The 16036-nt window shown below is 39.2% G+C and overlaps 1 protein-coding gene and 1 non-coding gene across 2 annotated transcripts; one reads left to right on the top strand and one right to left on the bottom strand.

The window, feature by feature from the left end:
- Window positions 1–5999: 5999 nt before the first annotated feature.
- LOC118491873 lies at window positions 6000–6106 on the bottom strand. Its single transcript, XR_004892318.1, has one exon. It is a non-coding gene; the product is annotated as a small nucleolar RNA R71 (small nucleolar RNA).
- A 7771-nt stretch (window positions 6107–13877) lies between these two features.
- LOC110933493 (leucine-rich repeat extensin-like protein 3) lies at window positions 13878–15445 on the top strand. Its single transcript, XM_022176712.1, has 2 exons — window positions 13878–14276; window positions 14351–15445. The coding sequence occupies exons 1-2, from the start codon at window positions 13878–13880 to the stop codon at window positions 15443–15445; spliced, it is 1494 nt and encodes a 497-aa protein (XP_022032404.1).
- The last annotated feature ends 591 nt before the right edge of the window (window positions 15446–16036 follow it).

Here is a 16036-nt window from a genome sequence, read left to right on the forward strand (position 1 = left end):
GTGAAGATTAAGGTGGAAACACAAAGTATACATAGGAAAGTGGGTTGGTTTAGGGTTATAGATAAGCAGTCACTTTTGTTGGTTTTGCACGACATTTCTATCTCAATGATTTTTCTCTTTTAGTTTATGAAGACTTATGTGGTGTAATTGTGTATCTAGAGTGTGAATTTTACTTGCTCATTTCTTGCAATTAATTGTTTATTTCTTTCAACTATTTTTGTTATTTATTTTATAAATCCATGATAACTTTTTTTATTAAGTTCCTGTATTAAAGAAACATCGGAAACCCTAAATCTAAAGGAACCTGATCAAGCTGAAATAATTAACATTTTGCAAGGATCAGCAAACAACAAAAAAAAAAAAAAAATTATGTTTCAACTTGCTTCTATTATTATTAAAATTAGGGCGTGTGTTTAGGAGTTACGTACTGTGTTGACCACCTGTGTATATGTTTAACATGATGGTTTATTTTGCATATCTTAATTACCTAAACGTGTAAATGTTTATCACTTATCTAATCTTATCTTAATAAAGCATTCCAAAACATGCCATATAATAATATCTAAATCACTACTAGAAAAATGGAACTTTTCAATGTGCTTTTTCGTCTCAAATGCGTCGTAAATCCGAATTTGCGACGCATTTGTCACAAACACCCAATGTTGGAAAAAGCCTCGTGGAAAACTTTTTGCAACACATTTACTACACAAATTTCGACTTATTTGCAACAGAAATATTGTGTTACAAATTTGTAACGCATTTCCTACGATTCCCTAATTCTAGGAAAAATTTATTTGCGACGCATTTCCTACACATCCCCTAAACAAATTGCAACGCATTTGTAACGAAATATTTATAAAAAAATGAAAAATTTATTTTTTCTTCAAAAAAAAAACCTATTTTTTTCTTCTGAAAATTGCATAAAAATCAACAAAAAAATACACAGAAAATATTAATAAACCTGTTTTCAAATCACCGTACTCGAAAACAGTACATTACGTCATTTCTAATGTTTCTAAACCACAAAACTAACAAATGTTTAACGTGCGTATATGTCTAAAAAGATAAGCAAATGCTAACTAATTATGAGGAGGATGTCAATTCTTCATAAAGTCTTGTAATTCTCTTTTCATGTGTTGTTCGAGGTATTCTCTCGCTTTTCTCTCACTTTCAAGATGAACCGTAAGATCTTCCCTCTCCTTCATCTTAGCTTCGAGGCGAGCTTCAAGCTTTGCCAGTTGTGTTCGCATTGCTTGAGCCTAAAAATTTGTTCAAAAGTATAATTAAATAATAAATAATACATCAATGACCGAATATCTGTCCCATTTCACAAGTTTAGTAAGCATACTAATATCACTAAACTTGGGTATCTATTGTACTTTGAATTTACTTTTAATTAATTACTAAAACCATGTTATTTTAGCACAATTTTTGATATAAGAGATAAATAACAAAAATCTAAACCTGCTAACCAACCCAAATAGCCACCATCTAAACCTAGTCCCAAATCCACTAACCAAACAAAGCCTAACCAGACAAACCATGCCCTAACCCTAAGCCACTAAGCCACTCAACAAGACCGTAACCATACCAACCTATGGAAGTTCGAAATGAACACTAGGTCCCATTATACATTCTAAATTCCTAACTTCATTGTGGCTTCATCAATTTCAAGCTAAACCTATACTTGTCACTGGAGCAATTAGATCAATATAACAAATATCTTGAAATTGAACATGATACCTCTTCTATTGATCGTTGGTACTCAACAAATGATGGTACACCCCCACTAGAAGATGATGATGTCCCACTCACCATGTAATGTAGATCTGAAGATCCTACCCGAAATACCCGGGTGGTCCTATGACCTCCTGCCTGCACATGAGCCCACACCTCAGGGTCATCAGGACAATCAGTGAGGTCCAACCCATGAATATCATGCATCGCCTCCAAGTACCCCCTGAAATATATCAAAATAATGCATTTTTTATTATACTAAATGTTTATACCAAAATTGTAAGAAAATAAAAAAGGATAACTTACATATACTTCTTTGTGTCGGTTTGTACAAAACTTCAAATTCTTCATGTCATATATGCTAATCTCACTTTTCCTTAAGTTTTCTTTGCATTCTTTAGTGAAGAGGGTTTGCAGGAAGAGTTCTTTCCAAGTAGGTTCCCGACCATATGTCCTTCTCTACATAAATATAGAGTATAATTATTGTTATAAGATTTATAGTACATATAATACAATTACTGAAATTCGTAAATATAATTAGCTTACCCAGTTTTCACGATGCTCATCGAAACCCATAGATCCACTGGTGTGTCGAGTGACCTGCCATTGATATCGGCCTGTTGCGATTTGATGACCCGCAATTTGACATACTTAGCCATGCTTTTGTGTTCCAAGCCAGTAAAGATACAATACTTCGTGTTCATTGTTGTTCATTTACATATTTCTTTAAATAATTAAATCGTAATAATACTAACGAAGTGGATACAACCCGATTTAAGGCACCCACAACAATAATCAACCATAACATTAGATAAAACAGATTATATGCAACAACAATAATAAGCCATAAGATAAAATAGAAAAGAATATATTAATTTGCCTACCGAACACATGTCACGCCATATGTTGATAGGTGTTGATTCAGGTGGATATTTACGAATAATGCGGAATTGATTAGAATTACGTAGGTCGACATTTTCTCCAGCTTTATATGCAAGTTTTGTAGCATGTTAAGAAAGCCTTCATATATTGCTTGTTCGTTCGATGGATCCCACGTCAGCAAGTCTACAAAAATAAAAATATAAATTAAAAATGCAAACTCAACAAATAAGCTAAAGATTTGTAAATATATAATAAATATGTTACCCTAAATCGATCATACATATGAGCTACTTCATCCTGGGGAACCTTTATGAACGTTAGCCAAGCTCCATCACGATGCTCACACATTATACGAGAGATACTGTAACACCCCGAAAACGAGTTTGGTAATCAAACCACTTTAATACTAAAAGACGGGTAAAGTACCTTTAGTGGTAAGATTAACCCGGAAAATATTAGGATTTATTTAACTAAACCTAATATTTTATAAAAAAGGAAAAAGAATGCTTTTGAGAAATAAAGCTTATAAAAGGGCCGAGTTAACGGGACTTAAAATAAAACGAGTTGAAATCTTTCCGAACCCACTAAGTTAACTAGGAATGTTTAACCTAGTTAATTTAAGAGGGGATGTTATAGGAATTAAGTGGGTTGTAGTCTACATAATAAACTAACCAAACATGAGGGGCCAGAGTCGGATAACTTGAAAGTTATATTATAAAAAGAAATAAACAAAATAAAAACATACAGAGTGTGTGTTTTGGACTTCTGTTCGACCAGAAGAAGCTTGATGTGCACAAAATGCAACATATAAATTACATCAATTGTGGCATAAAACTAACCCTTTTTTAGTACTAATGTTGGAAAAAGTGTGCTTTTGTCTTCCTTTTGTATTTTCAGGATTAAATGAGCTCAAATGAACAAAAGAAGCAAAAAGACAACTAAATCTAACATAAATACAAGAAAAGGAACAAAAGTGGCATGCCCGACCTCCAAACAGCATCTTCCCAAGCAAAACAAAGAAGACAGAAGACTAAACACGCCCTGTGCTCAGTGAGCACGGGGCCGTGCCCAAGTGTCAGCAGAAAAGACAAACTCATAGAAGCTTTTGTTGCCCACCACGAGGCCGTGCCCAGCGAACACGGGGGCGTGGTCAACTGTCTGCAGACGCATTTATTGAAATTGCGAATTGCAGTTAATGTAGAGAGAGAATCAGATGGACACGGGGCCGTGCCCAGCGGACACGGGGTCGTGCCCGAGCTTCTGTTCAGCCTATAAATAGGAGTGTTTGGAGCTCTTGCAACTCATCCCTTGGCACACCACCTCTCTCACACTTCACCCACCACCATCACAACACCATCATCCACCACCATCATCCACCACCATCATCCATTGTCCATCATAGAGTATGTGAGTCGTCTCGGGATCCAAGATTGATCATAAGAGTTCTTGACAATCAAAGGCCATGTTTGCCTAAGTCTCTTACATCACTTGGTGAAGACAAGTGTTTAGTGTATTACTTTTTATTTTTAATCTTTTGCACTTTTTAATTGGTTTTGTATTAATGACTTTAATTACTAGTTTCTTATGTTGAAGGTGATTCTTCCTTATCGTTTGTCCGTGGTGTCTTGGCATTATTTTACTGTCTATATAAAATAAAAGATTTTCACCATTCATATCTCCACGATCTATATGGAGGTATGTTGGCTACCTGGTCGGGGGTTAAGGGAACGGTTTGGTAAGAGTCTTGCCATTGTTCAGTGTATAGATCCTGCAAAGGACCTGGGTCAAATTTAGTAGGACCTCTTTCAATTCCCAAAGGTATTGGATGGCGGGGGTCCAAACTCTTTGACCCCCTCATAAGTTAAACTACTATTAAAACTTTAACCCGGCTACTTAGGACTGTATCCCTGCTGACTCAGACTACTTAGCCGAGGGTAACGTCGCCTTCAAAAGAGGGGCCTACCACATTATGCATAAATAACTTAATTAATTATCTTTCAATAATCCGACCCTTTAGGATTGTATCCTTGCTGGCTCAAACTACTGGGTTGAGGGTAACGTCGCCTTCAAAAGAGGGGCCTACTACAATAACTAAGATAATCTCTTAAACAAGTGCAAAAGTGCGAAAATAATCAAAGGTTACACTACACACGAGTCGGATCCAAGTGATTCATCTTGTCTATCTGTCTTTATTTTTATTTTATTTTTCAGCGTTTTAGTTAGTTTTATTTTCTTAGTTTAAAAACCTTTTGCTAACATTTTGATTTGATTAGACGTTGAGGATAAACCGGTACTAAAAGCTCTTGTGTCCTTGGACGACCTGGGTATCTTACCAACACTATACTACGTCCACGATGGGTGCACTTGCCCATATGTGTGTTTAGTGTTAGTAAATATCGTGTTTTATAAATTTAAAACTATGCTAAAAAGTGTAAAAAGGGCTTAAAATATATACCTAAAACATATTACACCTAACGCACATCAAGTTTTTGGCGCCGTTGCCGGGGACACAAGGATTTTAAGAAAGTTAGGAATCAACGGCCTAATCATTTTTTCTATTTTCTTTTTTTTAGGATTTTCTTAATTTTTTAGCTTCTGCAGAGCTCAGCACGGGCCGTACCTGGTCGGACACGGGCCGTGCCCAGCAGTATCACTGGCAATTTTTATTTTCCGAGTTACAGAGGGCTGAGCACGGGGCCGTGTCGGTGCAACACGGAGCCGTGTCCAACTTTCCAGTAACAGGGATCCGGAAAACAATCGCTGTATCTCCGACCACGGGCCGTGTTCACTGAGCACGGGGCCGTGGTGAACTTTCTGACCAACATTCTTTTCTGTTTTTATTGCAGGACTTGGAACCAAACGCCACATCTGAACCTTCTACGTAGTGTATGAGCTCCAGTTCTAATAGAGATATAAAAGAACCTCTAGAAGAACCCGAACGCTTTCTCAGAAAAAGACTTAAAGCTAAAAACCAAGAGAAGGTTTTGGGGGACCCACTTCCAATGGCGAACCAACGTACCCTTATGGATTACCTACGACCCACTGTGGGTAATCTCGGCGCCGCTATCAATGCACCGAATGTTGAAGCCAACAACTTCGAACTTCGGCCACATTTGATACAAATGCTTCAAAACTCCGCAACCTTCCATGGGCTTGCGGACGAGGATCTCCATCTACATATTACTAATTTCTTAGAAATATGTGATACCTTTCGGATCAATGGAGCATCAAATGACGCCATCCGCCTTCGAATGTTTGCATTTTCACTAAAAGACCGAGCAAAAGCTTGGCTCAACACCCTCCCAGTTGGTTCGGTAAACACCTGGGATGAACTAGCCCAAAAATTTCTATATAAGTATTTCCCTCCCGCTAAAACGGCTAAATTAATGACTGAAATTAATACATATTCACAAGAGGACGGGGAATCCTTATATGAAACTTGGGAAAGGTTCAAGGAGCTATTGCGAAAGTGTCCCCATCACAGTCTTGCGGTATGGCAACAAGTATCCACTTTCTATAATGGGTTGTTGCCACACACGAGACAAACACTTGACTCTAGCTCCGGGGGACTTTTAGGTAATCGCCACCCACATGAAATATACAATGAAATCGAGGAAATTGCTCAAACCAATTTTCAGTGGCACACACCCCGAGGCAATAAATCTATTGCCCCGGGCGCCCATAAGGTTGATGAAAGCACTTCTTTACAAGCCCAAATCGAGGCCCTTTCTTCAAAAATTAAAAAAGTTAGAAATGACAAAAACGGTCTCGGTTATGGCTTGCGAAGGGTGTAGTGGGCCACATGAAAATTGGAGTTGTATGAAAGAAACAGATGATCAATTAGAGTCGGTAAACTACATTGATAATAGACCTAGGCCGTCGGGTCCTCCAACGGGTACCTACAACCAAGGATGGCGTAACCACCCTAACCTTGGTTGGAGAGAACAAAGTCTAAACCAACGAACAAACTTTCAACAATCAAGAAATGAGTCACAAAATTTCCCTCAACAACAAGATGGACGAGAAAGGCTTGAAGATACTATATCTCGCCTTATCTCTGACACTGAAAAGAAAAACTCGGATCGATTTCAACAATTGGAATCGAATTTTAGAAATCAACAAGCTAGTATACAGAACATTGAAAAACAAATAAATCAACTAGCTCAAAATTTCTCCGAGAGACCACAAGGCACGTTACCAAGTAATACCGAAACAAACCCAAAAGCACAAGTTTATCTCATAACATTAAGAAACCGTATCGTGGGTCCCGCGAAAGCTCCGCCACCACCAACTGAGGAAAGCACAACACCGCCCCAATAAGAGAGGGCTTCTCCTCTACTTCAAGAGCCCACCAAGGCTCCTCCGGTTCCGTACCCCGGTAGGTTAATTCGTCAAAAGACCAATCAGCAATTCGCAAAGTTCGAAAGTCTACTAAAACAATTGCATGTTAATATTCCTTTCATCGAAGTCCTAACTCAAATGCCTAAATAATCAAAATTCATGAGGGACTTCCTCACTCATAAAAGGAAAACTGAATCATTGCAATTAGTTAACCTAGGCGAAGAATGCTCCGCCCTCGTACTCAACAAACTCCCCCAAAAGAAGATTGATCCCGGAAGCTTCACAATTCCTTGCTCGATTGGGGAATCCCCCATTCGTAATGCACTAGCCGACCTTGGGGCTAGCATTAACCTCATGCCCGCATCAATGTTCAAACGACTCGGCCTAGGAAAAACAAGCCCTACCAAGATGAGTATACAACTTGCCGACAGGTCCGTCAAATACCCGCAAGGTGTCGCTGAAAATCTATTGGTCAAAGTCGATAATTTCGTCTACCCGGCCGACTTTGTCATACTAGATATGGAAGAAGACACCGAAGTCCCCCTCATACTAGGGAGGCCATTTCTAGCCACCGCACAAGCAGTGGTAGACATGAATGACGGAACACTCACTTTGAAGTATGGGGATAAGGAAGTGAAGTCTGGGGTTGGGAAGAGAGTAGAGGACGATGACCCGGTCAATTACATGAAGGTTATTGATTCGAGAGTTTCGATGATGCTCTCCGACGGTGCAACATGGGATGCAAAACATCCCGCTCGGAAAACATATAACCTCACTTTGGGTCTAGCCAAGGACCCTTATAAACGTGGTGCACCACAGAGGTATTCCGCTGAACTATCCTTAGTTTAGTTTAATCTTTTAGTTTAATTTTAATTTTCAGGAATAAAACACACTCGGGATGGTGAAGGATAACAAGGGAAGTGAGAAACATCACCCCATACACGAAAACAGGGCCATCCGACAACAATTTCTTCATTACAGCAAGTTCAGCACGGGTCGTGTCCGCCCAACACGGCCCCGTGCTAAACAATCTGCAGAAAATCACCCAGTTCAGGTAACTGGACACGGGTCGTGTCCATTGAACACGCCCTCGTGTCCAGGCTTCTGTTTCTCATGAACACGACCCCTTGTCCAGGCTTCTGTTTCTCTTTATTAACTTTGTGACTGGCACCTGAACACGGGGCCGTGCCCGGTCACCACGGGGACGTGTCCAGGATGCCAGTAACATAAAATTTTTCTTTTAACACCCTTTTACACATTCAATCAACTTAAAAACTTATTTTTGGGACACATTGAGGACAATGTGTAATTTAAGTGTGGGGGGATGCTAAAACTTTGAATCTTGCACGTCCTAATAACAAGCCCTACACAAAACTCTATTGGAACCGCTAATCACCTCAAATTTTTTCAAAAATTTTCATTTTTCTTTTTTTACTTGTCTAAGTTTAAGCTGGGAATTCAAGTTCTAACAAGGTTATATTTTTACAACTTTACAACTGATAGCTTCGTGATAAAAAGAACCAACATAAGAAAATTATGAAACGGCATGACAAGCTTAGTTAAAATTTGATTATATATACTTGATCACATAAAAAAACCCATTCCCACAAAAGTGAGTTTTGAGCCTTTATTGAGCATACATATACATATCTTTACACTAAATGCTCATTTTTCGTTTCTTGTGTGAATAGCCGCTTGGTTCGTACGACTCTAGAACTTGCCACGACAATACATTCCCGGTCCTTACCAACTTAAACCCAAGTAAGTAAATGATGGAGGTATTAGGACTAACCCTTTTTCTTTCTACACCATTATTTTTCTTTTTTTTTTTACCACCTACCCAAAATCCCCCTAGTTAACCCCTTTGAGCCTAAACCTTTTTATTTCTTAACCCAAAACAAATCACCCTTTTTACCCACCTAAACCTTTTTTATTTTAAACCCCTTTCTTTTAGTAACGACGTTCGGTTTTCTTATGACTTGAAAAAAAAAACAACATTTTGATGAAACCAAATAAACAAACAAGTTCATCAAAAATAACTTTGTTTGAAAAAGAATGGTTCATCAAAATAAAATAAAATTGTGAAAAATAAAAAGCCTTTCAAAAACCGATGTTTGTTACGCTTTTCGCCCTTTTACTAACCACTAACCCAACCACCCACCTTTAGCCCAAGCTTAACCCTTCACCCAAAAAGTCCTCTTGATATTTACAAAGGTATATAGTTAAAAAGGAGGAGGATTGATTGCTTGGCAAGCTTATGGTAGAAGTAAGTTCCATGCCGCTCTCGAGTGATTCACTAAAAATACACCTTCGGCCGAGTGTTGAGTGATCCCCCGTGAGGTATGTGAACTTGTATATAAATGGAATTTTAAAAACGTATGTTATGCCCTAATAAGTAATTTATCTTATGAAACATTTTTAATAAATCATGACGAATAGGATTGTAAATAAATAAAAATAAAACCTAAATAAAGAATCTTGGAAATCCCGACACTCTATTACAAGCCCAAAAACTTTCTCTTTTCCATTTGGGAGTTAAAAAGCCACATTATAAAAGAGTTTTGCTTGAGGACAAGGAAAGATTCAAGTGTGGGGGTATTTGATGTGCACAAAATGCAACATATAAATTACATCAATTGCGGCATAAAACTAACCCTTTTTTAGTACTAATGTTGGAAAAAGTGTGCTTTTGTCTTCCTTTTGTATTTTCAGGATTAAATGAGCTCAAATGAACAAAAGAAACAAAAAGACAGCTAAATCTAACATAAATACAAGAAAAGGAACAAAAGTGGCATGTCCGACCTCCCGACAGCATCATCCCAAGCAAAACAAAGAAGACAGAAGACTGAACACGCCCTGTGCTCAGTGAGCACGGGGCCGTGCCCAAGTGTCAGCAGAAAAGACAAACTCAAAGAAGCTTCTGTTGCCCACCACAGGGCCGTGCCCAGCGGACACGTGGGCGTGGTCAACTGTCTGCAGACGCATTTATTGAAATTGCGAATTGCAATTAATGAAGAGAGATAGTCAGATGGACACGGGGCCGTGCCCAGTGGACACGGGGCCGTGCCCGAGCTTCTGTTCAGCCTATAAATATGAGTGTTTAGAGCTCTTGCAACTCATCCCTTGGCACACCACCTCTCTCACACTTCACCCACCACCCACCACCATCACAACACCATCATCCACCACCATCATCCATTGTCCATCATAGAGTGTGTGAGTCGTCTCGGGATCCAAGATTGATCATAAGAGTTCTTGACAATCAAAGGCCATGTTTGCCTAAGTCTCTTACATCACTTGGTGAAGACAAGTGTTAAGTGTATTACTTTTTATTTTTAATCTTTTGCACTTTTTAATTGGTTTTGTATTATGACTTTAATTACTAGTTTCTTATGTTGAAGGTGATTCTTCCTTATCGTTTGTCCGTGGTGTCTTGGCATTATTTTACTGTCTATATAAAATAAAAGATTTTCATCATTCAGATCTCCACGGTCTATATGGAGGTATGTTGGCTACCTGGTCGGGGGTTAAGGGAACGGTTTGGTAAGAGTCTTGCCATTGTTCAGTGTATAGATCCTGGAAAGGACCTGGGTCAAATTTAGTAGGACCTCCTTCAATACCCAAAGGTATGGAAGATCTTGAAGAATCCTTCTCATTTGCTTTCATCATCTACTTTTCATCATCTTTTTCTCTTGAGTTCTTCCCTAGCCTTTGAGCTAGTTGTAAGTTCTTGATTAACCTTTTTTTACTTCTACTTTAATGGTTAAAAGATGTAGTATGTTGATTATCACTATAACCCTAAAAGACGTGAACATAAAGATGAAATTTGATGAAATAAGGCTAGTATGATCTTTTTTTGTATATGTGATGGTTATTTGTTGATTTCTTGGTAATGTGATGTTAATCACCATATGGGACTTGTTAAATGATGATTAGAAACATGATTTAACAAGATTAGGAGTTGATTATGTGGATACATAAAATAATCACCTTCTAATAAAAACATGAACTTGAAAGAAAAATGATTTTCTTGAAATAAAAGTAAACAAAGTGAGTTGAGGATCATGTAGATCCGAGGTTTACAAATGATTTTTCTAAACAAACCAAGCTCAAGAGCCGATTTTTGAAAGATCATGACTTTTACTTACACTTACACCATTTTTGGTGATAACATAAGTGTAAGAACACTTTATTTACTAGAAGAGTTCAAAAGAATAAATTTTGTAAAATTTGTTCACAAGTTGTTAACACCGAGATTCTTTAAAAGTGAGACTTTTAAAGGGATGAATACACTTTGGAAGGTAACTAAGGCCACTAAACGCCTTACCAAGTTACTACACGTTTTAGGGAAAGATCAAGTTCATAATGTTATGAAAATCATATAGTTTTTGCACTTGGTGAACATAATATGGTTTAGTGATTTGTTGTTGATTGTTTGAATGATTTTTGGAAAAGAAAATGATATGCTTAATAGCATGGGCTCCTCCGTTTTTAGGGGAAACTATGGTGAAATTTTCTAAAAATTCCAACACTTAGAAATCATTTTCTAACAAGTGTTTACAATTATGTTTTAAACTTTGTTTTTCAAAATAAACTTCGCCATATGTTTTGTTTATTTATTTTGTGGAATAGTTATATTATTTTAAGCATGGGCTCCTCCGTTTTTAGGACAAATATATATTTAGAATATATATTTTATACTAAAAACACTTGTGTGAATATTTGTTTATTTTGTGGAATAGTTATATTATTTTAAGGTAAAATAATATAACTTACACTTGCCATGACATTTACAACTCCAAAATAATACCAAAAATTACAAGGAATAAATATTTAAGTTACACGATTGTTATCGTGGAACCAAACGCTAAAACGTAACTTATGAAAAATTCCGGAAAACACTTTTACGAATTTATTTTTGGTAAATATCATTTTGGAGACAAGGTATGGAAATATATTATTTTTTGGGAAAAATATGTATATTTTGGAATACATTATTTTTGACAAAAGAAGGTTAGGTAAATATTTTCTAAAGCGAGACATAGAAATATATTATTTCGGAAATTACAAATACAATAATACAAATTCATGTATAAACACCCCATCCTTGGGAAGGAAATACGGAAATTAAAATACTTGAGAAGTATTAATACAAAAATATTTGGTTAAATAATTATTCCAAAACTAAATATAATTCAAAGTTAAAATAACTATTATTTTAGTAAATAATTATACTTGGAATAATATTGGGAAACACAAGAAAACGTAACTCAAAGACCCTCATACTAATCAAAGGCACGGCCCGTTCATCTAATAGACATTAGTATGTTGTAAGTTGTCGTGTAGCTGACAGAGCTTGAGTTACGAGCAGGAGACGCACTACTGTGAGTTCATGTCCCCCTTTTCCTTAAACTGTTTTGTTTACTTACTTCGGGGGTGAAATACATGTTACAAAGGGATACTTACAATACTATTGGTATGATTAGCCTAGGAAAGAACCATAGATCATGTGATAGGGTAGGCAGATACTTGGGACCATTAATCCTCGTATCAGGACCGAGGGGCATGAGTGATAGATCTATTTGGGTGTAGCGAGCCCGCGCCCATGAGGCCGAGGCGGCCCATAGTGGTGACTATGTCTTCCAGCCGGGAGCCCGGTACAACTTTGCTAGGTTTGAGTCTTCCTACACCGTCACACATATCAGTGGCCTTGCAAACCATTGGTGATCTTTTCCTTGTTTGCAATCATACCAGGACATACATACATACATTGTAACAAAGGTTTATACATACTCACTTACACATGAACTCGCTCAAGTTTTGTTGATTTTTCAAACTACATGTATTTCAGGGAATTGATCGGATCTGGCAAGTGATACATGTTAAGTTGCGTACTAAATAAAGATGTCTTCCAGGGTTGTAGGGTTTGGGAGGTGTAACCTCTTCCTGGACGGGTTACATGTCTCCAAACCCCGTTTTATTTAAAGTCTTTTGTTGAGTCTTACGAACTCGTTTTAAACAAGTCATGGTTGTATCTTATTTTGGGATTAATGTTTCAAGACAAGTATGTTATGGTATTTTCTAAACTACATTAATGGATGAGCATCTCGTATTTTTATCATTTAGCATTGTTGTGATTGTTGCTATGGTATTAAGAAGTCACACAAAATTAACCACGCTTCCGCAAAAGCCAGGGTGTGACAGCTTGGTATCAGAGCCTCGATCATAGCGAACTAGGATTCTTTCTCGAGTCTAGACTATGATCATCAGGGCTCTCACGAAAACATTTTTTTACATTGCATACACGAACCATCCAGATCCAAGGAACAAACATTTTTACATACAAAAGGCACAAATATACATTTCAAAATATATGTTCAGCCTTAGAGGCTGGGGAGGTTCAGTCTTAGAGACTGAGGGAGTTCAGCCTTAGAGGCTAGGGAAGTTCAGTCTTAGAGACTGAGGGAGTTCAGCCTTAGAGGCTGGGGAGGTTCAGTCTTAGAGACTGAGGGAGGTTCAGTCTTAGAGACTGAGGGGTTCAATCTTAGAGATTGGGGAGGTTTAGTCTTAGAGCCCGGGAGGTTTGGTCTTAGAGACCAGGGAGTTGGTCTTAGAGACCAGGGAATTAGTCTTAGAGACTAGGAGTTGGTCTTAGAGACCAGGGAATTAGTCTTAGAGACTGGGAGTTGGTCTTAGAGACCTGGGAATTGGTCTTAGAGACCAGGGAATTAGTCTTAGAGACCAGGGACTTAGAGGCCAGGGAGTTAGTCTGAGAGACTAGGGAGTTCAGTCTAAGAGACTGGGTGGGATAGTCTGGGGAAGACTAGGATGATTACTTGCTTACATTGTTGTGACTTACATGCTTATTTGATTAAATGTTGATATATGTGCATATGTGTGGTTGTGTTACAGACACCATGTCATCTTCTTCAGATACTGGAGTGTCAGACACACTGGATCCTATAGCGATAGTATCAGACGACGAGATTCTCCCTGAGGGCGAGGTTTATACATCGGACACCACAAGTACAAACGAGGATGATTTCCAGCCATTTGCCCTACCGGACTTTGGGGATGATATGCCTTTAGCTGATGGTCTTTTTGACGGGGATCTACCTCTCATTCAGATCCCTGCTCCTCTTCCTCTCACTGCAGTTTCTGTTGAGGATCTGCCGCTTGACGCGTTATCTGATGATGACATCGATCTATCCATCGAGGGTCCACCGGAAGGTGACCAGGATGGTGGGGCCCTGATGGATGACGATATTCTGGTTGACGACCTTGTTTTTCCTGTTGTTGAGGTTCCTGATATGGAGGTTCCTTCTAATTCTTCTGGTCCAAATTCTTTTGAGTCAGTATCATCTTCTACTCTCCATGCGCTAGGTTACAGCGATACCCCACAGACACCGATACCGACACTGCCATGTCTGAGGCGCCCGTTCCGCAGCTGGGTTTTGGGTTCATCCCTGACTTTCCACATGATTTTGATTCCGACCAGGAGGTCGAGTTTATCCCTGAGGAGCAGCCTGTTGAGGCCCCTGTTGTTCCAGATGATCAGCACCTTGATATACCTGCGGATCATGAGCTTGCCCCCGTTGATCCAGAGCCTGTGATAGCTCCAGAGCCTGTCATTGCTCACGACCCTTTACTTGTGCACGACCCTATTCCTGATGATGCACCAGTCGTTGCACCACCCGTTGTTGATGTTCCAGTCATCGTGCCACCAGTTGTTGATGTTCCTGTTGTTGTTGCACCTCTGCCCGACCCGGCCCCTGTGTTTGTGGACCGTGCACCTTTTGCAACACACGTCGATCCTAGATATGCTGACACCCATAATGGGTGGATTGAGGATGATGATGATTATCCTCCTTTTGTTCTACCAGTCACTCCCCCTGCTGCACCTGTATTTGTACCTGTTGATATCCCACAGTATCACCCTCATGTGTCAGACGTCCACCGCACAGACTTACCCATCACTTTTCTCCAGGACATTCCTCCTCCCCATCCAGGGGAAGGACCTTCTACTCAGGACCACGATCACATGCCATTGATGACAGCACGCTTTCCATTTATGCCCCCTTTTGCATCAGCTGCACACACTGCATCTCCCTTTGCACCCTCGAGCGAGCCATTTATGTGGTCTTCGCCCAATGTCATGCCTTTATCAGATCCATACCATCCTTTTCAGGTTGGATATACAGCGGATGATATACTTATATCCCTGCAGTTGCAGCAGGATGCGTTGCGCCGTCGAGTCCAGGAGCTGGAGAGGATCCCGCGTCCTTCCCCTTGTCATTGTCAGTCCCCATTTGCGACACCACCAGCTCCTCTCCTACCGTACCCTGATTCTGATGTCCGCTTCCTCACTACAGAGCAGCAGATTGCTTACCTGTCGCGCGTTATCCATGCACTCGAGGAGGATTTGGTGCATTTGCGCCGTTTACTTTTCATTCCTCCACCTCCTCCTCCTCCCCCATCAGCTTGAGGATTTTTGGTTTGTTGCAGGTGTTATGCTTTTGATGAGAATTCAGCTATTGAGCCAGACTGTACAGCATTTTGAAGACCACATAATGACTTATGACTTTTGATATTTGACTTTTGGTTGTCGTATATTGTTAGACAATTCAGACAAGGGCAATGTGACCCTTAGTCTCTTTTGGATGTACGATACATTGTAAAACCTGTAAATAGTATTTGTGGTCTGGTTATATGATAGCTCAATCGCAGTATTCTCATTACATGCTTTGTTGGATTATTTGTTTTATGTTATGACATGGTATATTATGTGTTATTGTCATTACATGCACGTATTACGTACTCATTATACTTATTACAACTTGACCAATACAATCTTCTTATAGAACATGCCTCCAAGAAAGGAAAACCGTTTGCCCACTACTGAGGCCGAATTGCAAGCAAGAATCCCCCAAGCAATAGCGGATTATGAGGCCTCACGTGCCGAAACTAGCAGAGGTACCTCAAGGAACAATCCACCAAGTGGCTGTACTTTTAAGCAATTTCTAGATTGTAAACCGCTTAACTTTGATGGAACCGGGGGTGCAGTGGCGTGTGTCCG

Source organism: Helianthus annuus, chromosome 4 (assembly GCF_002127325.2).
Source record: "Helianthus annuus cultivar XRQ/B chromosome 4, HanXRQr2.0-SUNRISE, whole genome shotgun sequence".
Taxonomy (NCBI): Eukaryota; Viridiplantae; Streptophyta; class Magnoliopsida; order Asterales; family Asteraceae; genus Helianthus; species Helianthus annuus.